The 24,780-nt window shown below is 50.4% G+C and overlaps 1 protein-coding gene across 2 annotated transcripts in view; it reads left to right on the top strand.

Annotated features, from left to right (window-relative positions):
• LOC138300727 (polyunsaturated fatty acid 5-lipoxygenase-like) overlaps positions 1-24,780 on the top strand; it is a 1,327,404-nt gene that overhangs the window by 1,117,845 nt on the left and 184,779 nt on the right. Inside the window, exon 13 of one of the 2 annotated variants that reach the window (XM_069240433.1) lies at positions 2,103-2,273. The exons of the other annotated variant lie outside the window; for it this stretch is intronic. Within the exon in view, the coding sequence (XP_069096534.1) occupies positions 2,103-2,273 (171 nt within the window). The remainder of the gene's footprint in view (positions 1-2,102; positions 2,274-24,780) is intronic. 2 annotated transcript variants of the gene reach the window in all.

Raw genomic sequence — 24,780 nt, 5'->3', positions numbered from 1 at the left:
CTCTGTAATGAGAAGGGGTGTGGTCTAATGACATCAACACCCTATATCAAGTGTGCATAATTATTAGGCAACTTCCTTTCCTTTGGCAAAATGGGTCAAAAGAAGGACTTGACAGGCTCAGAAAAGTCAAAAATAGTGAGATATCTTGCAGAGGGATGCAGCACTCTTAAAATTGCAAAGCTTCTGAAGCGTGATCATCGAACAATCAAGCGTTTCATTCAAAATAGTCAACAGGGTCGCAAGAAGCGTGTGGAAAAACCAAGGCGCAAAATAACTGCCCATGAACTGAGAAAAGTCAAGCGTGCAGCTGCCACGATGCCACTTGCCACCAGTTTGGCCATATTTCAGAGCTGCAACATCACTGGAGTGCCCAAAAGCACAAGGTGTGCAATACTCAGAGACATGGCCAAGGTAAGAAAGGCTGAAAGACGACCACCACTGAACAAGACACACAAGCTGAAACGTCAAGACTGGGCCAAGAAATATCTCAAGACTGATTTTTATAAGGTTTTATGGACTGATGAAATGAGAGTGAGTCTTGATGGGCCAGATGGATGGGCCCGTGGCTGGATTGGTAAAGGGCAGAGAGCTCCAGTCCGACTCAGACGCCAGCAAGGTGGAGGTGGAGTACTGGTTTGGGCTGGTATCATCAAAGATGAGCTTGTGGGGCCTTTTCGGGTTGAGGATGGAGTCAAGCTCAACTCCCAGTCCTACTGCCAGTTCCTGGAAGACACCTTCTTCAAGCAGTGGTACAGGAAGAAGTCTGCATCCTTCAAGAAAAACCTGATTTTCATGCAGGACAATGCTCCATCACACGCGTCCAAGTACTCCACAGCGTGGCTGGCAAGAAAGGGTATAAAAGAAGGAAATCTAATGACATGGCCTCCTTGTTCACCTGATCTGAACCCCATTGAGAACCTGTGGTCCATCATCAAATGTGAGATTTACAAGGAGGGAAAACAGTACACCTCTCTGAACAGTGTCTGGGAGGCTGTGGTTGCTGCTGCACGCAATGTTGATGGTGAACAGATCAAAACACTGACAGAATCCATGGATGGCAGGCTTTTGAGTGTCCTTGCAAAGAAAGGTGGCTATATTGGTCACTGATTTGTTTTTGTTTTGTTTTTGAATGTCAGAAATGTATATTTGTGAATGTTGAGATGTTATATTGGTTTCACTGGTAATAATAAATAATTGAAATGGGTATATATTTTTTTTTGTTTAGTTGCCTAATAATTATGCACAGTAATAGTCACCTGCACACACAGATATCCCCCTAACATAGCTAAAACTAAAAACAAACTAAAAACGACTTCCAAAAATATTCAGCTTTGATATTAATGAGTTTTTTGGGTTCATTGAGAACATGGTTGTTGTTCAATAATAAAATTAACCTCAAAAATACAACTTGCCTAATAATTCTGCACTCCCTGTATAAATCTGTGCTTGTGTTGCCCTATTGTCCCCTCCATGTTGTAGAATGCTTTGACTGGCTCCACCTCACAAGCTGGTATTTTTCTTTACCCTATTCCTAGGTGATATTGTAAAATAGTCTGTTGCCGTATGTTCACGTAGTAGACATCATGACAAACCTTGACCAAAATGTTGTAGCTCTGGACTAGACAGGACTCTAGCTGCTGTTACTAATTGTTTTGCACAGAAGTAGTATTGCTGCATGTTCTCACACGTTTGGTTGGTTATTTTAGTTTATGATCAGAACCAATTTTTTCTTTGATTATTATATTGCAACCCTGTTTACACGATGCGCAACTTTATACTGCATTGAATGATATCGCTGAGCAAGTTTAATAAAAATGGTTTAAAATAGAGGTTCATTCCAATGTTTAAAAATGTCTGTAGATTTATTGGGATTGCCGCGATTTCCTGGTCTTATGCGTGAATTCTAAGATGATGGGGTTGCAAATCAGGATCTAAATATGAGTCACTATAAAACAATAAGTATAAAACTAATCATGCTACAGTGACCCATTTTCAATATTATTATTATTATTACTATACTACTACTATTATTATTTTTATTATTATTATTATTAATAATATTATTGTTGTTGTTATCATTATGTCATTATTTTACCTTACAGTATGACTTGTGTGCCTGGATTCCCAATTCTCCATCTACAATGCGGCGTCCACCCCCTACAAAAAAAGGGTTTGTTACAAAAAAGTACATCATGGACAGTTTGCCAGACAGAGCTCAATCTTGCTGGCATCTCGGCGCTGTCTGGGCTTTGACCCAGTTTCAAGACAATGAAGTGAGTTTAAGCACACATGAACTTGTATTGTGTCTAAATTTTGTTACATCATGTTTGTTCTGGTATTTAAAAAAAACATAAACCTTCTGTTAAATTTGCTTCTGGGTGATGCATGGGAATCTCGTTTTGACAGCCTTTATAAATTAAGTATTACTAACCTCTTTTCAGAACATGTCTCAGACAAAGTAGAATAAACTCACTTTCCAGAATGGGAATTACAGTCTTTCCCTTTGTAAGGATGGAAGCACTGTGGAAGAACTATCTCCTAAGAAAATGGTATATATGAATAGTCACTTATAGAAAACAAAAATCTAGACCTCTTACTTCAAACTTCCCTTGTTCGATCATTTCCTACTTCCAAATTGTCACCCCTGACCAGCAAGAAAATTACAGTAGTTATCCACTCCTGACACATAAAAGATGTGCTCTGTTTGATTATAGCAGTGTCAGTATAAAACCCTACACACTAAAATATTCCCTACAGTATCATTCATATCAGGTCCACAAGGGAACATCCAATTCAGAACACAGGTTCCCAGATGGTCTCCTTGAGAGGTATCATGTTAAACACTAGTCTCCCATGTCAAATTTCCTGGACATCCAGTCGCAGCTGGTGTAGGGGAAAAGTGGCGGGGCAGCACAAAACAACCTACTTACCTGCCCATTGCCGAATCTATGTAACGCCGTAACACTGTTTGTCCGGCACAGGCTCCCAGCCTGCCCTTGTGCCAATTGTAACACTGCTCTCATGCTGCTGGCAGCATGAGAGCAGCATCAGGATTAGCCGAAGTGCCCTCAATTTGAGCTCCCAGGCAGAGTGGGGCCTGTACCTGCTGTCTCCAACACAGCTCGGGATTGAGAGAGCTCAGTGTGACCGTGGGTTTGGCCATCCTGAGACAGCTGGCCAAACCCACATGCGCACTGAGGGAAGTACACAACACTCCCCCTCCCTGCCTGTCAACCCCCGTGGCCCCGTCCCCTTGAAAAATCAAACGAGAATAAAAATGGTGTACACTTGTTTTATTTTTCAAGTTTTTCAGCTGCTGCTGGCATGGGGGGGGGTGACGCTCCTCCACCATAACGGAGGAGCCGCTGCTGTGAACATCTCCAAGTAAGATGCAACTGGATCACATGTACACTATAATAATAGACATAGACAATAGACAATCCGTCAGAAGAGTGCACAACTAAAAGCACACCACAATGACAGCTCAGATATTGCACCCTGGAGCCCCTTGAGCATATCAAAATTCACACCTAAACCATATGTGTGTTTAACCCCAAAAACATCCGACCGACTGATCAATTTGTGCTCACTTGATTTCTCATAAATTCTCTGGAAGAACAACCTTGTGGGGTTGTACTTACTTTGGACTGTGAACCACTAAGTTGAGCAGAACCTCTCAGAAGCATCACAAACCCCTAAAAACACCTTTCTTCAACTGTTCACAGATCAACCACTGCCTCTGAACTTGCACATGCCATTACACCGAGGCTCAAAAGACAATAATGGTTACTAAAAGTGCACTAAGACACTGGCAGAAAGTTAACCCTGACTCTTTTTCCAATGATCGCTGTGGACTTAGACGTCGATCAAGCTTTAGCAGACTATTACAAAGCCTTAAACTCAGCTCTTGACAGTGTTGCCCCTCTTAAATTCTGTGCTAAAAGCAAGCACAGATCTCATGCACTCTGGTACACCACAGAGCTGCAACAAGAGAAATCCTCCCTCAAAAAATTAGAGATGCTGGCGTTTGACCAATAATCATAATGATAAAGAGGCCTATAGAACATCTCTTACTGTGTACCAACAAAACATCAAATTAGCACGAAAAATTCATATTATCAAAAAAGTGATGCTCTGGCAGCACATGCCTCTTGTGAATAACACCCATTGTCTCTCGCAAGGAACATTTCCCACAAGTGTTATGGCTTAGCACTTTCCAATATAGGGTAGGGTTGAAATATATGTAAAAGAAAATAGGCCGCCAAGAGAAAACTGTTTTTAGTGTTGGGTTGGAGGTAATACAGAACAAGTTAAAAGATATATGAATGACCCCAACTCATCCACCCCTCATATTCCAATACACTCACAGGCGCGTAGGAGACAGGGAGCCATAAACATTTGAAAATATATTGGCGACGGACTGAACGATCGACAGCTATTGTTATGGAGTTAATAATGGTTGTAGAGGGAGGACATTTCCAACCTGCATACTGTTCGGATCTTTAACCAAATCCCAGGGAGAGACTTGCAGGCTTCAGCTGGCTGGAGGAACTTGTAAAGCGCAGCTATTTAGTTTTGCTTACTTATGTCAGTTAACTGTAAACATGTTTTACTCGGGAATATCTGGTTCTGCGTATTTAAATACAGAATTAATATTGAGTTGAAAATAACAGACCAGATCAAAAAGGCTTATTGGTGAAAGCTGATTGCCTTGAATTAAACCGGATGCACTTGGGTCAGGAGTGACGGATTGTCTATTGTCTCTGACGGCTGCGCAGGGTCCAGTCTGGCAATACCAGAAGGGCTATGCTAATGGGAAACAGCCATTACAACGCCATCATTACCACACATGACTATTATCACAAAGCCATTACCATGCGCATGCCTTTACCACACATGCCTTTACCACAAATATACATTTACCATGTATGCATTCACAACAACATTTTTTTAATTGTATGAATGGTAAAGGCATATGCGTGTTAAAAGTGGTAAGGGTTTTAAAGGTAAGTATTATTACTTTTTTAAATTTGTAAAGGCATAAATGGTAAAGGTTTATGCCTGGAAAAGCTTTTAGGTACAGGTAAGTATTAAAGCCCTGATTTAAGAAAAGTGGTGCTTCATGTAAGATAGAAGTTGAGTGGCATGTTGTTGAGTGTCATACAGTGTAGTACTGTGACATAGAGTAGATGGCCATTGATTTGAGTAGAGTGGCATAAAATACAGTACAGTCTTTTGGAGTGGAGTTGCGTACAGTGGAGCAGAGTATCGGACAGTAGAGCAGCGTAGAGTGGAGTAGAGTACAATGGCGTATAGTGGGTTAAATTGTAGTGGAGTGGAGTATAGTAGTGTGGGGTAATATACAGTGGAGTAAAAAAAATCATAGGGTGGATTGACGTGTTGTAGACTATAGTGGCATTGATTGCAGTAGAGTGGAGGAGTGTAGCATACAATTGAGTAAAATGTCATAACTGAAGTACCGCATTGGACAGTAAAGTGTACTGGGGTGTCGTACAGTATTAGAAAGTGATGTAGACTACAGTAGAGTAGAGTGGCATACATTCTAGCTGTTTTTTGTAGAACAGAGTGTTGTACAGTAGATTGGCATACAGTGTTTTATAGTTTAATGGCATTAGTAGTGAGTGGCATAGAGTAGAGTGGCATACAGTGGAGTAGAGTGGAGTACTGTGCCAGAGAAGAGTGAGTAAAAGTGAGGTGCAGTGGCGTACAAAACGTTTCGTACAGTGTTGTTTAGTGGACTAGAGTATTGTAAATTAGAATGGAGTAGAGTGTTGGACAGTAACATACAGCATAGTACAATGTAGTACAGAGAGAGTGTAGGGGTATAGGCAGGAGTAAAGTGTCAGAGAGTGGCATACTCTGTAGTAATGTGTTGTAGAGTAGAGTTGCATAGAGTACAGTAGTGTGTGAAACTGGAGCTGGGTAGAGTGGATTGTTGTATAGTAGCATAGAATGAGGTAAAGTCTCATACAGTGGAGTAGAGTTGAGTGGAGTGGTATAACGTAGTGTGGAGTGAAGTACAAAGTACAATAGAGTGTATTGGTGTGTCGTAGATTAGAGTGGCATGGAGTGAGTGTACTGGTGTAGGATAGGCTGTAAACTGTTATAAAGTGGAGTGGGGCCTTGTTCAGTAGAGTAGAGTGCTGTGTCACATGTCAAAAAGCGTTATGTATTGGAATAGAGTGTTGTACATTGGAGTGTACAGGCATAGAGTGGAGTATAGAGTTGGGCAGTGGAGTATATGGGATAAGAGTGGAGTAGAATGTCATAGAGTGCCATGAAATGTGGTAGACTTTTATAGAGTGGAGTTAAATAGAATGTCATCCAATGGAGCAGCATAGATTGGAGTTGCGTGCTGTGGATTACCATAAAGTTGGTAGCAAACAGTGGAATACTGTACAGTGTAGAAGAGTGGAGTGGCATAGAGTGGAATAGCGCAAAGTGGTGTACAGTGGATAGGCGTAGAATGGAGTAGAGTACAGTTGATTAGCGTAGTGTGGGATGGCATACATTGCAGTGGCATAGCATAACGTCTAGGAAACTGTTATAAATTGGAGTGGTGTCAGATACTGTAGAGTGGAGTGCTGTTTCATACAGTGTTGGAAACAGACAGATAATGGAGTAGAGTGTTGTACAATAGAGTGTATGAGCAAAGAGTTGAGAACAAATTTGGACAGTCGAGTGTACGAGGATAGAGTGGAGTACAGTGTAGTAGAGTGGCGCAGAGTTTAGTAGAGTTCTGTAGAATGAAGTTATATAGAGTGGAGGAGAGTGCACTTGAGTGGCGTGGAGTTGAGTAGTATACAGTGGAATAGCAGAAAGTGGAATAGCATCGAGTAGCATAGATTGGAGTGGTGTACATTGGAGTGGCATAGATTGTAATAATGTGTAGTGTATGTAGGAAGCTGGCCTGGTGTGTGGTGGGTACCTAAGGTACTCATACCTTATACTAGGTCCAGGTCTCCCCTCTTAGTGAAGTGTAGATAGTGTCTAGAAGCCAGGCTCTCTAGAGGTAGCTGTGGATGAGCAGCCAAGGCTTATCTAGGAGACATGCAATGCTCATGCAGTACCACTGTAGTCACACAGCACTTACACACATGAAAGAAATCATACAGTGTTACGAAAATAAAGATGCTTTATTTCAGTGACACAATGCCAAAATTACTAAAAGGCAGTACTCCCTTAGGAGGCAAGTAAACACACTAAGGCCCTCATTACAACCCTGGCGGTAAATCCCGCTTTCTGCCGTGCAGAAGACCGCCAACATACCGCTGCGGCCGCGGAATTCCGCTACAGGTATTACGACCCACAGCTCGGAATTCGCCACAATACAGACACCCACACAAGTCCTCCACACCAAAGGTCAGTGATAAACTGGCGATACCAAAACCGACGCCGTCACGCCAACAAAAATATGCCCACACTATCACGACCCATAAATCAACGCAGCGGTCTTTCAACCGCGGTATTACATTGGCGGTACACACCGCCGCGCTCAAAATACACACACATTTACAAAACACAACCACATTGGACAATTCGAAATACACACACCTGATACAGATGCACACACCACTCCCACACACCAAATCCAATATAAAGCACACACCCACATCACCCACAAACCCTTACAACCAAAATTTTGAAAGAAGGCCAGAGAGAGAGACTACCTAAAACAACACCAGCATCCACAGACACACAACACCATCACTTACACAACATCCACGCACCTCAAACAACACACACCAACACATCCCCTCACACATCACAACAGACACCACCTCACACATCACCCACACCACATCATGGCACCTCAAAGACACCCCAGGTTCTCTGAGGAGGAGCTCAGGGTCATGGTGGAGGAAATCGTCTGGGTAGAGCCACAGCTATTCGGATCACAAGTGCAGCAGACATCCATTGCAAGGAAGATGGAGTTATGGCGCAGAATTGTCGACAAGGTTAACACAGTGGGACAGCATCCAAGAACACGGGATGACATCAGGAAGAGGTGGAACGACCTACGGGGGAAGGTGTGTTACATGGTATCCAGACACCAGAATGCTGTACAGAGGACTGGCGGTGGACCCCCACCTCCTCCCCCACAACTAACAACATGGGAGGAGCAAGTCTTGGCAATTATGCATCCTGAGGGCCGCAAAGGAGTAGCAGGAGGACTGGACTCTGGTAAGTAAAATCTTTACTACCTAATCCCCGACACCCCACCTGCATGCCATCACATACCGCCACCCTTACCCCCACACCCATCTCCCCAACAACCCATAGATACCCCACTAACACAACCCACACATCCCAAAATCAAGCCCTGTTTGTAACACCAATGCATGGACACCCATCATCAAAGCATGTCCAGTATAGAGACTGACTCATGCCCCAAAATCACCAATCACACAAGGACCAAGCCAATAATGCAAGCACAAGAGTAGAGGGCCACTCACCCATTGCACAAGATGGCTGTTGGAAATGGCCCTTCTGCAGGGTTATCCCCAGACTTTTTGCCTTCCTCCTTCTCTTTTTCTGACCTCATTTTTGCTGGTTTCTATACTCTGCGCACTTTACCACTGCTAACCAGTGCTAAAGTGCATATGCTCTCTCCCTTTAAACATGGTAACATTGGATCATACCCAATTGGACTATTTAATTTACCTATAAGTCCCTAGTAAGGTGCACTGTATGTGCCTAGGGCCTGTAGATTAAACGCTACTAGTGGGCCTGCATCACTGGTAGTGCCACCCACTTAAGTAGCCACTTCCCCTTGTCTCAGGCCTGCCATTGCAAGGCCTGTGTGTGCAGTTTCACTGCCACTTCGACTTGGCATTTAAAAGTACTTGCCAAGCCTAAAACCCCCCTTTTTCTACACATAAGTCACCCCTAATGTGTGCCCTAGGTAACCCCTAGAGCAGGGTGCTGTGTGGGTAAAAGGCAGGACATGTACCTATGTAGTTTATATGTCCTGGTAGTGTAAAACTCCTAAATTCGTTTTTACACTACTGTGAGACCTGCTCCCTTCATAGGCTAACATTGGGGCTGCCCTCATACATTGTTGAGGTGGCAGCTGCTGATCTGAAAGCAGCAGGAAGGTCATATTTAGTATGGCCAGAATGGTAATACAAAATCCAGCTGACTGGCGAAGTCAGATTTAATATTACTAGTCTAGAAATTCCACTTTTAGAAATTGAGCATTTCTTTGCACTTAAATCTTTCTGTGCCTTACAATCCACGTCTGGCTAGGTTTAGTTGACAGCTCCTTGTGCATTCACTCAGACACACCCCAAACACAGGGTACTCAGCCTCACTTGCATACATCTGCATTTTGAATGGGTCTTCCTGGGCTGGGAGTGTGGAGGGCCTGCCCTCACACAAAGGACTGCCACACCCCTTACTGGGACCCTGGCAGACAGGATTGAACTGAAAGGGGACCTGGTGCACTTCTTAGCCACTCTTTGAAGTCTCCCCCACTTCAAAGGCACATTTGGGTATAAAACAGGGCCTCTGCCCTACCACCTCAGACACTTGCTGGAGAAGAAACCTGAACCAGAAACTACATCATGTGAAGAAGAACTGCCTGGCTGCTCAAAGGACTAACCTGTCTGCTTTCTACAAAGGACTGCTGCCTTGCTGGTGGCCTGCTGCCTTGCTGAACTATTGTCTGGCTGTAAAAGTGCTCTCCAAGGGCGTGGATAGAGCTTGCCTCAGTCTCAGGGCCAAAAATACTTCTCTTTTTCATTTGGACTCTTCGTGCGCCAAAAATTTCTACGCACAGCTTGCTCCGCGGCGAGAAAATCGCTGCACACCGACCCTGATCGACGCAACGCCTTTGGGGTGACCGGAACTTCGACGCACGGCCTCGCAAGGACAACGCCGCCCGACTTCCAGAGGGGAAATCGACGCGACGCCTGCTGTGAGAACGGAAATTCCATGCACAGCCTCCCGGAACGACACGCAGCCGGAAAACAAGCCGAAGAATCCACGCACAGACCCCAGGACATCTGGTAATCCTGCGAACCACAGAAAGAGACTGTCCGCGTGCCAGAAAACGACGCACGACTTTCCCGCGTGAAAAATAACGACGCAAGTCCGTGTGTGCAGGGGAGAAATCGACGCACACACCATTTTTCCACGTATCTCTTCTTCTGCGGCCCTTTGCGGAGATTTTCCACTGTAAACCAGGTACTTTGTGCTTGAAAGAGACTTTGGCCCTCATTACAACTTTGACGGGCGGCGGAGGCCGCCCGCCAAAGTTGCGCCGCAGGAATACCGCACCGCGGTCTGAAGACCGCGGCCGGCATTCTGAGTTTCCCGCTGGGCGGGCGGGCGGCCGCCTTAAGGCCGCCCGCCAGCCCAGCGGGAAACAACCTTCCCACGAGGACGCCGGCTCGGAATCGAGCCGGCGGAGTGGGAAGGTGCGACGGGTGCTACTGCACCCGTCGCGTATTTCACTGTCTGCTATGCAGACAGTGAAATACAAGCGGGGCCCTCTTACGGGGGCCCCTGCAGTGCCCATGCCATTGGCATGGGCACTGCAGGGGCCCCCAGGGGCCCCGCGACACCCCCTACCGCCATCCTGTTCCTGGCGGGCGAACCGCCAGGAACAGGATGGCGGTAGGGGGTGTCAGAATCCCCAAGGCGGCGCAGCAAGCTGCGCCGCGTTGGAGGATTCCAACGGGCAGCAGAAAACCGGCGGGAGACCGCCGGTTTTCCTGCACTGACCGCGGCCAAAGCGCCGTGGTCAGAATGCCCTGCGGGGCACCGCCGGGCTGTCGGCGGTGCTCCCGCCAACCGCGAGCCTGGCGGTCACAGACCGCCAGGCTCGTAATGAGGGCCTTTGTTTGCTTTTTAAAGACTTAAGACACTTAGGGGCTCATTACAACCCTGGCGGACGGTGTTAAAGCAGCGGTAACAGCGCAAACAGGCCGGCTGAAAAAAAAGGGAATTATGACCATGGCGGAAACCGCCAACATAGACAGCCACTTTAACACTCCGACCGCCACAGCGGTACAGACAAGCAGCGCGGCGGTCACCGCCAACAGGCAGGCAGGAGACAAAGTTCCGCCCACAGTATCACAACCCGCCAATCCGCCACCTTTTCCGGGGCGGATTCACCATGGATAAAAACACGGCGGAAACAGCTTTTGCAATGGGAAAACGCTCACCTGAACACACTCCACGAGGAAGGAGGCCACCATGGAGCCCGAATTACAAATACTCCCTGCGGTTGTCTTTCTGCTCCTCTACGATCACCATCTACGTAGGCGCCGAAGACAATGGTGAGTACTGCACCTATGACATAGGGGAGGGGGGAGGCAAAAGTCAGGGGGACACACATGCAACACCCCCACCCCCAACCCCACCCTCACCCACTACAACACACACACCAATGCATGTCCAAACAGCACAGTAACAACTCCCAACCCCCCCCGGAAGAATGCAAAGACAAAAGGAAATCAGTTCAAACTTTGTAATGGGTCAAAATACAGTAAGCTAATATATACATATATATATATATATATATACACATTCCAGAATTGATACATTACGATTAGTAGTGCAGGTATGCACATATCAATGTCCGTGCACCACTGGGTCCAAAATGCATGGGCGAGGCCCACACTAGATACCTGTCCACAAACAGAGAGACCACTGCAGGGGCATCAGATAAAAATACAACAGGCACCTCAGGGGGAAGGGAAGGGGGGGGGCACCTCAGCCGGATGACAGCACCACGCCAGATCCACGACATGTCTCCATGCCCATTGATGTATCCTGGGGAGTGCAAAGCCACAGTCTCTCAAGTCTCTACAGTGGGTGGGTTGCCCACTGTACCATCCTGGGGAGTGCAAAGCCACAGTCTCTCAACTCGATAACAGTGGGTGGCTTGCCCACTGTACCATCCTGGGGAGTGCAAAGCCACAGTCTCTCAAGTCTCTACAGTGGGTGGCTTGCCCACTGTTCCATCCTGGGGAGTGCAAAGCCACAGTCTCTCAAGTGGATAACAGTCTCCACTGGTTCTGGAGGGGGACTGGTGCCCAGACTGCATCCGGCTCCCCGTGACAGTTCCTGTTCTGTCACTGTCCCAGCTGCACATGGGCTAGCGATGCTTGATTTGGCGGTCTTTTCCCTGTCAAGCGGGGCTTTGCCATGGCGGTCTGTGCCCTGTTCAGCGGTGCTTGACTTTGCAGTTTCTGACCTGTTCAGCGGTGCTTTGCCCTGTTCAGCGGTCTTCACCATGGCGGTCTTTTCCCTGTTCAGCGGTGCTTTGCCATGGCGGTCTGTGCCCTGTTCAGCGGTGCTTGACTTTGCAGTTTCTGACCTGTTCAGCGGTCTTCACCATGGCGGTCTGTGCCCTGTTCAGCGGTGCTTTGCCATGGCGGTCTGTGCCCTGTTCAGCGGTGCTTTACTTTGCAGTTTCTGACCTGTGCATTGGTGTGTGGCATGACGGTCCCTCATTGCCCAGCGGTGCTGTGGCTGCCGGGGCCCTCCAGGGCACTGACGCTGGCGGTGCTCTCCGGACCAGTGACGACAGTGCTGCCTTCCTGGGCACTGACTCTGGTGGTGGTCTCCGGACCAGTGATGACAGTGCTGCCCTCCTGGGCACTGACTCTGGCGGTGGTCTCCGGACGACTGTGCTGCCCTCCTGGGCACTGACTCTGGCGGTGGTCTCCGGACCAGTGACGACTGTGCTGCCCTCCTGGGCAATGACTCTGGCGGTGGTCTCCGGACCAGTGACGATTGTGCTGCCCTACTGGGGACTGACTCTGGCGGTGGTCTCCGGATCAGTGACGACAGTGCTGCCCTCCTGGGCTCTGACTCTGGCGGTGGTCTCCGGACCAGTGACGACTGTGCTGTCCTCCTGGGAACTGACTCTGGTGGTGGTCTCCGGACCAGTGACGATTGTGCTGCTCTCCTGGGCAATGACTCTGGCGGTGGTCTCCGGACCAGTGACGACAGTGCTGGCGATGGCGTCCCGTCCGCTGGGGAAGATGGCGCCCTTGTCCGCCGTGCTGCTCTTCCCAGACTGTGCAGACTTCTTCTGGCCCTTCACCACCTTTGGAGGAGTCACAGCTGACTCGGCACTCCCCCTGGGACAGTTGTGAGCAGTTTTGCCGCCAGGAGTCTTCACCCTGTCCCGTTGGCCACTTTCCAACTTTAGGTGCTTTACAGGGGGTGGACTGGCAGTGCTTTGGCTCCGTGTCACACTGGCTGCCCTGGTGGCCGGTGCACTCCACACACCTTGAACACGCACCACTGGTACTGGACTTTTTTTGGCTTAAGTGCTACTACGGGACATATGAATTGGAGGGGTGGGGGTGGTGGCAAAGAGGTCAACGTTGCTGAGGAAGAGTTGCTGACGAAGACTGGGATGGGTAGCTGGAGGGGGTCTGGGAGTGGAGGAAGAGGAGGTGGTTGTAGGAGGTGTTACTTTAGGTGATTTGGATGTACTGGTCTGCCAAACATACCATCTGTACATTCATGGAATGATAACTCTTCCGGTTCCTGTACACCTGTTCACTCCTGTGGGGGGGGGACCAGAGCTACATGGGTCCCATCAATAGCACCTATGATGTTGGGGATATGTCCCAGGGCATAGAAGTCACCTTTAACTGTAGCCAAATCCTCCACCTGAGGGAAAACGATGTAGCTCCTTACGTGTTTCAGCAGGGCAGACAACACTCTGGACAATGCGTTGGAAAACATTGGCTGGGACATCCCTGATGCCATGGCCACTGTTGTTTGAAGGGACCCACTGGCCAGGAAATGGAGTACAGACAGGACCTGCACTAGAGGGGGTATCCCTGTGGGATGGCGGATAGCTGACATCAGGTCTGGCTCCAACTGGGCACACAGTTCCAGGATTGTTGCACGATCAAGTCTGTATGTGATTATGATGTGTCTCTCTTCCATCGTCGACAGGTCCACCAGGGGTCTGTACACCGGAGGATGCTGCCATCTCATCACCTGCCCCAGCGGACGTACCCTATGGAGGAGAACAGCGAGCAGAGAGTCATCCAACACTGAGGTATCACAATGTGTTATTTGCAGAAACTCTATTAACCCGCAATGTGTAGGTAGGTATCTGTATTCCCCTCCTAGATAGGTGTGACGCAGTTTTTATCCATCCCATGTGGCCCCCTGAAATGGCGGCTGCCTGACTGTAAGGTGGGACAAGGGGATATGAGGTAACTGCGGTGACGTTGTACACCATCGCGGTGGGCGGTCGAAGACCGTGCCACAATTCTGCATTGGTTAACATTGGGCCCTATTGGTCCCAGGAGCCAATGACGATGTACGCCGGTGGTGACGGTACGCACCGCCGCAGACGTGACCGCCATTTTCTGTCTGTTCACTCACTTGATACCTGATCTTCAACAGGAGAGGACCTACACTGCAAGTGCTGCTGTGACCTGTGTCTGGAATCGACGATGGCTCATGTGTCTGGGGAAAGTGCCCCTGCCTTAACTTCGGAGGAGTTGGAGAAACTGGTGGATGGGGTCCTCCCCCAGTATAGGCAACTGTACGGTCCTCCAGACAAACAGGTGAGTACACTGTGAGCATGCTGCATGGGCAATGCCTGCTTTGAGTGGTGTGGATGGAAGATACATGGTGGGGGCTGAGGCCTGCATGTGCGGATGGGGAGTGTATGTGCGTCAGGGCATGGGTAGGAATTGGTGGGCAATGACTATGACGGTCCGGACGGGTGAGTAATTTCCTTTCCCCCTGTACCAATTCCTCTAGGTCAGCGCCCACCAGGAGAAGGGTATTTGGTGTGCCATCGTCAAGGGCGTCCGGACCCTCGGGGTCTACCACAGACGGAGCACCCACTGCCGTAAAAGATGGGGGGACCTGCGCCGCTGGAGCAAGAAGACGGCAGAGGCCCAGCTGAGTATGGCCTCCCAACGTGGGAGGGGTGCCCGTCGCACCATGACCCCCCTGATGTTCCGGATCCTGGCGGTGGCGTATCCAGAGTTGGATGGGTGCTTGAGGGCATCACAGCAGCCACAAGGGGGTGAGTACACTCTCATTCAGCTGACTCTGCGTGTATAACGAGCTGTCTGGGTGGGGGAGGTGGGCAGTGGGTTCCCCTAGACCAGAGCAAAGTTGGTAGTCAAGGACCCTTGTGAGGCGGGCAATGTGGCACCCCAACCCCACTAGTGGTAATAGCCATCTACACCTAGTCCGGCTCCTGTGACTTCCAGGTGTGCAGCAATTGGGCTTAGGCCTCGTACCCCATGGTCAGGTGAAATTTCTAGGAACTGTTAGTGCATGGCGTAGTGCAGAGGGCTGCTCCATGTGTGTTGTGTCCGCCAACGGTAGTGGTGTTGCATGCACTGAACATGGTTTTCTTCAGTCTCCCCCCCCCCTTTTTGTGGTCTCCCTGTTCTTGTGTGCAATAGCATCATCAGGCGGAGGAGCATTGGCACTGGAGGAGGAGGGAGCTGCAACCCACTTGGTCCTGGAGGGTGAAGCAAAGGAGTCTGAAGCCACCAGTGGGATGGAGGGCGAGGGGAGCTCCACGACAGGGGCAGGAACATACACCAGTGACAGCGACTCCTCCTCTGATGGGAGCTCCCTTGCGGTGGCGGGCACCTCTGTACCCACCGCATCAACAGGTACAGCCGCCACCCCCCCTACCAGCACCGCCCTCCCAGCAGCCCCTCAGCGTGTGTCCCGTGCCCGCTCACCCAGGAGGGTGGGCATCTCCTTCGCCCCAGGCACCTCAGGTCCTGCCCCAGTCAGCCCTGCTGCCCTCAGTGAGGAGGCTATTGACCTCTTGAGATCCCTCACTGTTGGGCAATCTACCATTGTGAATGCCATCCAGGGTGTTGAGAGGCATTTGCAACAAACAAATGCATACCTGGAGGGCATTCATTCTGGGAAGGCGGCCCAACAGAGAGCATTTCAGGCTCTGGCCTCAGCACTGATGGCAGCCATTGTCCCTGTGCCCAGCCTCCCCCTCCAACTTCCTCCACCCAGACCCAATCCCCTGTAGCTCAGCCTATCCCAAGCACACCATCAAAACAGCATGCACACACATCAACACACAAGAGTGGCTCAGGCAAAGATAAGCACCACACATCCCACAGGCACTCACACAAGCACCATCCCCATGCAGACACAGCAACATCCACTGCCTCCACTGTGTCCCCCTCCTCCACGTCCTCCTCCTCCCTCCCTGTCTCATCTCCACTCACACCTGCATGCACTACATCCTCAGCCACTACCTCCATCACCAGCAGGCCCATCACCACACACCGCACACATGCACTCACCACCCCCACTACCTTTTACACATCCCCTGTGTCCTCTCCCAATGTGTCTTTGAGCCCTCCTCCCAAAGTACACAAATGCAGGCACACACCCACCCAACAGCCATCCACATCACAACAGCCTCCGGCCCATGCACCTTCACCCAAATTCAGCAGACGTACACCTCTCCCACCTATCCTCCACTCCCAAACCCCCTCCATCTTCCCGTCCCAGTGTGTCTAAGAAGCGTTTCCTGGCTAACATTGACCTCTTCCCTTAACCTCCCAGCCCAGCACCTCAGCCACCAAATCCCCAGGCACAGTTGTGCCAGCAACTGCGGGGTCATCGAGTGCACCACCCGTCAGGGCTGCCAGTGTGCCACGTAGTGAGAGCAGAGACATTCCGCCACCTGCCAAGGTGAAAAAGGTGCCCACATCCCAGAGGGCGAAGCCGATCTGCCAGCCACGAAGGGCTCAGCAAAAATAAAAGGAGATAGTGGCAAGACAACTGTGGCAACATCAAAGGTGGGGAAGGGCCAGAAGCAGAAGAACAGGTCAGGAGAGGGCATGGTGGCACCAACTGAGGGACCAGTGTCACAGCTTCTGTCCACGACCACACCAACCTGTACGGTGGCGAACTCTGCTAGCTGCCCCGCCACCACAACCGCCACCAGCACCGCCACTGGCACGTCTTCAGCCTCAGCGACAGTCCCCAGCCTCTTCCCCAGTATGCAGCCATCCGAGGCTGCAGGAGACGTCCTGCTGTGTCCCTCAGCAGGTGCTGACCCATGTACCGCCGCCAGCACCGCCTCCACAGACACCGCCTCAAGCACCACCGCCACAGACACCGCCGCAAGCACCTCCACCGGCCTGTGACGTACTCGGACAGTGGCACCACTGCTGACATGTCTACCATCCCCAGTGGTCAGCCGTCCAAGGCTGCAGGAGAGTTCCTGTACCTTGAGCAGCTTCCATGAGGCATGACTTCCATCACTGTTTGCACCTGCAGGGGGAAGGCGAAGCCGCAGCAGTGTGGGGTATGTCGCTGCCTCCATGGCGTATCATGCTACCTGTGGCTCGCCAATCTCGTGGCACACACAGCCAGGTGAGGGAATTGTACCGGCCACACTGCACGTGGAGCACTCTGGGCACACAGCCCCCTCCAGAACCAGTGGAGAATCACATCCACTACTCAATCCTCGGTAGGATGAAGCACTCTGGGCACCAGGCCCCCTCCAGAACCAGTGGAGAGATACATCCACTACCTCAGTCCTTGGCAGGATGAAGCACTCAGGGCACAAAGCCCCCTTCAGAACCAGTGGAGAGATACATCCACTTAAGAGACTGTGGCTTTGCACTCCCCAGGATGGTGCTGTTGGCCAACCACCCACTTGAGAGACTTGAGAGACTGTGGCTCTGCACTCCCCAGGATACAGCAGTGGGCAAACCACCCTCTTGAGAGACTTGAGAGACTGTGGCGTTGCACTCCCCAAGATAGAGCAGTGGGCAAACCACCCACTGGAAAGACTTGAGAGACTGTGGCTTTGCACTCCCCAGGATAAAGCAGTGGGCAAACCACCCACTGGAAAGACTTGAGAGGCTGTGGCTTTGCACTCCCCAGGGTAAAGCAGTGGGCAAACCACCCACTGGAATGACTTGAGAGACTGTGGCTTTGCTCTCCCCAGGATACAGCAATGGGCATGTAGCCCCCTGGTGCAGCAGTGGCATCGTGCGTTCATCTGGCTGAGGTGTCCCCTTCCCCCTCCCCGTGAGGTGCCTGTATATTTTTGAACTGATGCCCCTGCAGTGTTTGCTCTGTTTCGAGTCAGGTATCTAGTGTGGGCTTCGCCCATGCATTTTGGGCCCAGTGGTCCACGGACAATGATTGGTACACTATCTGGACTTGTGTAGTTGGTGTACATATTTGTATATACTGATTTTTGATATTTGACTATCAGCTTTTTCATGATTATACTGGTTACAATAATTTCCTTTTGTCCTTGCGTTCTTCCAGGGGGTGAGGGGATGTATATGTAATGTTGCTGCATTTATTTGTGTGTATGTTGCTGTGGGTGAGGGTGGGGGTGGGGGTGTTGCGTGTTGCATGTGTGTGTCACTCTCTTTTCCCCCCTCCCCTGTGTTGTAGGTGCAATACTCACCGTGGTCGTCGCCGCCGCCGTTCGTACTCCTGGTAGATGAGAAGATACACCAGCATGGGCAGGACGTGTAGTTCGGGCTCCATGGCGTCCTGGTTCCTCGTTGGGTGTCGAGAGGTGAGTGTTTTCCCTTCTGTGTACTGGTTCCGCCGTGCTTTTGATTGCGTTGGTTCCGCCCCGGAAAAGGTGTCGGATAGGCGTCTTGAAATACAGTGGGTGGTACTTTGTCTTCCGCCTGTCTGTTGGCGGTGACCACCGCAGTGTTTGGCCCTCATTACGACCCTGGCGGACAGCCGAGAAGTGGCGGTAATACCGCCAACAGGCCGGCAGAAAAAAAATGGAATTATGACCATGGCAGTTACCGCCATGGTCATCCGCCACTTCTCCATTCCGTCCGCCAGGGCGGTGACAACCGCTGGGCTGGAGACTTCGGTCTCCAGTCCGGCGGCCGTCACCAAACCGCCGGCGGTATCAGGACCCTGCATACCGTCATGGATTTCGGGTGGTTTGGATCCACCACGAAATCCATGGCGGTTGGCACTATCAGTGCCAGGGAATTCCTTCCCTGGCACTGATAGGGGTCTCAGCCCGCCCCCCCCTCCCCAACCCTGAGTCCTCCCACCACCGCCCAACCCCCCTACCACCCCCCAAAGGTGGTAGTACCCCACTCCCCACACCCCCCCACATCAACACACCCCCCCTTCACGCACACAGACACCACCACCACACATACCCGCACACATACTAACAAACATTCCAGCAGACACTCACATACACGCACACATACATACATACACACACACATACTCACAGTCAAACATACAGACAGACATGCACACATTTCCAAACACACAACACCCCCGCATGCATACACATACTGACACACCCTCTCTACACACTCACACTCAAACCCCATGCACGCACACACCACACAACACGCTCCCACCCCCCTCCCCTAACGGACGATCATCTTACCTGTTCCGGTGATCCTCCGGGAGGGGACGGAATCCATGGGGGCTGCTCCTCCGCCAGCACCCTGTCACCAGAACACTGGCACACCGAATCATGGGATGTGATTCGGTGGGCGGTGTTCTGATGACGGGCGGTGGAGGTGGAGCAGTCTCTACTTCCCCGCCGACCACCAGTATGGCTTCTGGCGGCTCTCTGTCCAAAAAAGGACAGAGGGTTGCCAGCAGTCATAACACACTGCCCGGAAAACCGCCTGCACTGGCGGTCTTCAGCGCGGCGGTACCTCAGCGGTCTTTCCAAAAGACCACCGAGGACGAAATGAGGGCCTTTGTTTCTACCGCCGTGGCAGTCGGAGTTAAAGTGGCTGTCTATGTTGGCGGTTTCCGCCATGGTCCTAATTACATTTTTTTTCCACCAGCCTGTTGGCGGTATTACCGCCGCTTTAACACCTACCGCCAGGGTTGTAATGAGGGCCTAAATATGTACACTAGTAATTACGTAACACAATATCCCCCAGCGACCAGGAAAGCAGAAGTAAATCACTGGACATTCCCCAAACCACTCAAAAAGAAGGTAAAGAAGAAAAGAAGACACCCAGACAAGACTGCAAGAAACCAGCGGTGTAGTCCTGGAAAAGAAGACCTGTGGAGAGAGATGACCAAGTCTAAAAGTGTCAGTGGAGGCCAGGAGGAGAAGGAGCTACTACCCAACCAGCTGTACTTGAAGGAGTTGGTTGACAGTGAGGAAGAACAGGTCAGCACTACAGCCCTGGAGCCGGAGAAGAGTTCTTGATAGATACAGAAGATGTCCCACGCTGGAGTGACCATTGCAGATGGGTTTCGGTGCAAGAACTCACCCAACAAGCCTTGGCAAAGGCAAGCTCATGGTTAGTGGAAAAGTGGTGCTGCCGGGGACCAGCAAGGCCCAGGAGGACTAAACCCAGGAGGGGGAGTCACAGGGGACCCTCAGCATCACAGAGAGTCCACCGGAGAAGAGGCAGCTCCCAGAGGAGTCCCAAAGGACAGGGACACACAAGTTGCAGAAGGAACCCACGCAGCATTTCAGAAAGGGATTCCACTCTGCAGGAGAACCACTCAGAGGGCTGTGCGTTGCAGGAAGGAGTGCTGGGGACTGGAGCTACACATTACCTGAAGATCCCTTGGAGGAGATGCAACAAGCCTTGGCAGCTTCAAGAGACGTGGTGCACGGGGGTACTGTCCTGCGTGGAAAGGCAAGGGCTTACCTTCACCAAAGTTGGACAGCTGGCAGAGATGACCAAGAGGACTACTCCGGGGCACCACCCATGATGCAGGATCCATGCAGCTCAAGATGAGGGGAGATCCACGAATCCAGTCGTCGTTGAAGCAGGTGCCTGCAGATGCAGGGGAGTCACTCCCTCTCTCCAAGGGCAATTCCTTCTTCTTCTTTTGCAGGCTGAAGACTTGCTGTCTTCTGAGGATGCACGGCCGGGGATATGTTGCAAAGATGGCAGGAGCCGCGGAAACAAAGTTGCAGAAAAGTCTTCTTTGTGGTTTGCAGCGTTGTCGGTTCCTGGAGGGTCCAGTCACAGTTCCAGTGGCCAGAAGTCGAAGTTGAGGTTGCAGAGGAAGAGGACTCTGACCACCACCCTTGGGGTGGTGATGGACAGGGGATTGGTCACTCCCCTTTCCATTGACCGATTTTTGCGCCAAAGCAGGGAATGGGGGTCCCTGAACCGGTGTGGACTGGTTTATGCACACAGGGCACCAAATGTGTCCTTCAAAGCATACCAGTGGCTTGGGGAGGCTAACCTTCCCAAGCCAGTCACAACTTTTTCCAAAGGGAGAAGGTGTTACCTCCCTCTCCCAAAGGAAATCCTTTGTTCTGCCTTCCTGGGCCTGATCAGATCAAGCAGCAGAAGGGCAGAAACCAGTCTGAGGTGTGGCAGCAGCTTGGGATGCCTGTAAAACCCTGTGCAACTTGTGGTAGCAATGCTGGGGGTCCTCTAAGGAGCCTCCCCAAAGTGCATGGAATCATACTTCCAATACTTGCAAACTATTGGGTTATGATTCCGACATGTTTGATACCAAACATGCCCAGGTTCAGAGTTACTATTATGTAGGTGGACATAGGTAGTGACCTATGTCTAGTACACACGTAATATGGTGTACCCGCACTCACAAAGTCCAGGAAAATGGGCCTGGAGTTTGTGGGGGTACCTCTGCTAGTGCGGGGGGCCCTCACACACAGGTACTTGCACCCTGCCCTCTGGGCAAGGGGGTCCTGCCATAGGGGTGACTTACAGTGACCTGGTGCAGTGATCTGCATGCACCTGTTTCATGCAGACTACAATGGCAGGCCTGCAGAACCTTTTGCATGGGCTCCCTATGGGTGGCAGAATAACTGCCGCAGCCCATAAGGATCCCCTGGTACTCCAATGTCCTGGGTACCTAGGTATCATATACTGGGGACTTACATGGGGGTACCAGTATGCCAATTGTGGGAAGAAAAAGGTACAGTTACCAAGTTAGTAGGGAGAGAGCATAATCACTGGGGTCCTTGTTAGCAGGATCCCAGTGAACACATTCAAACACGCTGACAAAAGGCAGACCATGGGGGTAACCATTCCAAGAAAGAGGGCACTTTCCTACAGTGTAGTAGCGTATAGCTTAGTTGCAAAAGGTGTAATAGTATGTAGTGTAGTACCATACAGTGAAGTGGCATACAGTGAAGTGGTGTAGACTGGAATGGCATATTGTGGGGTGGGGTAGCATGTAATAGCATACAGTGGAGTGGGTTAGAGTGGAAGACCATAGCAGTAGAGGGGCAAAGATCAAAGATGCATACAGTGTAATAGTGTAGAATGGAGGGGCGTACAGTTGAATAGTGTAGAGTGGAGTACTGAGGAGTGGCGTAGAGTGAAATAGCATATATTGGAATAGTATAGAGTAGAATAACAGAGTGGAGTGGTGTGCAGATAAGTGGTGTAGACTGGAGTACTGTACAGTGGGGTGGGGTGCAGTGAAGTATCATATAGTGAAGTGGTGTAGAGTGGAGTGCTGGACCACAGCAAGGAATATATGTATTGGGGGGCCTGGCCCCAGTGATGACAACCCTTAATTTACATATGCGTAGTGAACAAAGGAGCAAATTATTCCTCTGTTCCAACTGATGATTAAAATTGGTTCATCACTGGAGGTATGAAAAAAAACTGAAGCATACAGGTGCTACAGTAAACCCCTGTGTAGGGATTGGGCTACAATATTGGTGTAATAATCCTGACATAAATAAGATCATACAAAATCAACAGAACCAACAGACTTGCAGAGGTTTTTTGCCTTTGACCCCGCCGCTTGCATCCATTCCTGGACCGCGCATGGCCGTTGCAGGGATTGGCCTTGGCCAAGGGCAAGAACTTAGGATAATTTATACTTTATGAAAGGAGAGCTTCAACTAGGGTGCATGTTTTGTTTAAATTTGTAAGTATTTCCTGCTGTGATTTAATTTCTGTGGAACGAGCCCTGGTTCCAGAAAGCAACTTGAGCTGCTTATTTATCCAGTGAGAGTCCACAGTTTTATGCAAAATGTCTACCCAACTTGAGTACTTTCTACTGCCTAATTAGTCAGTAGTACCTTGTTGGGTAAATTTGTAGTGTACTTTCCACACTACAGCTGTGTGAAGGACCCAGAGGTAATGTTTCCTTTTGTGTCTGTGACTTTGGCAATGTGACTATTCCTCAAGCATCTTCATACTGAGAACATGAATCCTGGTGTGGAGAAGATAACAAGACTACAAAGAGTTGAATCTCCACCAAACAAGGGTACTTCCTCTTAATTAAATGTAGTAAGTGATTTTCTATTTGGTAGAGATGTGCTAATATTCCTTTGATGAGGGACCACAGGGGAGCTTGAATGCCCCTGCGTTCCCTGACGGCTCCCCGCCTCCTGCAGGAGCCATCATTGCTCCTGCATGCAGTGCACTGCAAAAGATTAAATGCAGCTCCCTGCATGCGGAGAAATCGTTTCATCTGTTTTCCTGCCCACTAGACAGGGAGCAGGAAAACAGGAAACAAGTCTGCTTCCAGCTAGCAGGAGCAGTTTTCCTGCTCCCGCCTGCTGGGAGCAGACTTACAGTTTGCTCTTGCATGGCAGGAGCTGTTAAAGCTCCTACCAAGCAAAAGCAAACTGCTATCTTCCGAGGGTGGGCACCTCGAGAGATAGGCAGCCGGCCCTGGGGGGGGGGGGGGGGTGGAAGTCCCTAGCACTATTAGTGGCTCCAGGAAGTGGGGCCGCAGCCCCCTTCCTTTTGTATGCACAGGCACAGCCCGGGGAAGTTGGTGGTCTCCAGGTTCATAAACAGCCACTTCCCTCATTTTTTCTATCATTATGGCCCCTGGGAGGAGGTGGTGTCCAGGGCCATCAAGGGACAAAGAATGGGTCTGCATGGCCCCTTCCTATATGATAAACAAGCCCCGGGAAGGTGGTGGTCCCCAGGGCTCTTTGAAGCCCATGGAGGGGGGTCCTTGCAGCCTCCCTCTTGCATATAATTAAAGCTCCAGGGAGGTGGTGGTCCCCAGGGCACTTTTAAGTGCATGGAGGGGAGCAGCGTGCACCCCCTCCCTTTTAATTAGTAATCAACATTCCCCCAGGACCTGGCCTACCTGGGGGCTTTAAAAAAGACAAGCATGGGAAACCACACTTGTTATATTTTATATGAGGGGAGATCCACGAATCCAGTCGTCGTTGAAGCAGGTGCCTGCAGATGCAGGGGAGTCACTGCCTCTCTCCAAGGGCAATTCCTTCTTCTTCTTTTGCAGGCTGAAGACTTACTGTCTTCTGAGGATGCACGGCCGGGGATATGTTGCAAAGATGGCAGGAGCCGCGGAAACAAAGTTGCAGAAAAGTCTTCTTTGTGGTTTGCAGCGTTGTCGGTTCCTGGAGGGTCCAGTCACAGTTCCAGTGGCCAGAAGTCGAAGTTGAGGTTGCAGAGGAAGAGGACTCTGACCACCACCCTTGGGGTGGTGATGGACAGGGGATTGGTCACTCCCCTTTCCATTGACCGATTTTTGCGCCAAAGCAGGGAATGGGGGTCCCTGAACCGGTGTGGACTGGTTTATGCACACAGGGCACCAAATGTGTCCTTCAAAGCATACCAGTGGCTTGGGGAGGCTAACCTTCCCAAGCCAGTCACAACTTTTTCCAAAGGGAGAAGGTGTTACCTCCCTCTCCCAAAGGAAATCCTTTGTTCTGCCTTCCTGGGCCTGATCAGATCAAGCAGCAGAAGGGCAGAAACCAGTCTGAGGTGTGGCAGCAGCTTGGGATGCCTGTAAAACCCTGTGCAACTTGTGGTAGCAATGCTGGGGGTCCTCTAAGGAGCCTCCCCAAAGTGCATG

Source organism: Pleurodeles waltl, chromosome 6 (assembly GCF_031143425.1).
Source record: "Pleurodeles waltl isolate 20211129_DDA chromosome 6, aPleWal1.hap1.20221129, whole genome shotgun sequence".
In the NCBI taxonomy this organism is placed as follows: domain Eukaryota; kingdom Metazoa; phylum Chordata; class Amphibia; order Caudata; family Salamandridae; genus Pleurodeles; species Pleurodeles waltl.
The sequence above is the reverse complement of the archived record's forward strand: the minus strand, read 5'-3'. Positions and strand labels throughout refer to the sequence as shown.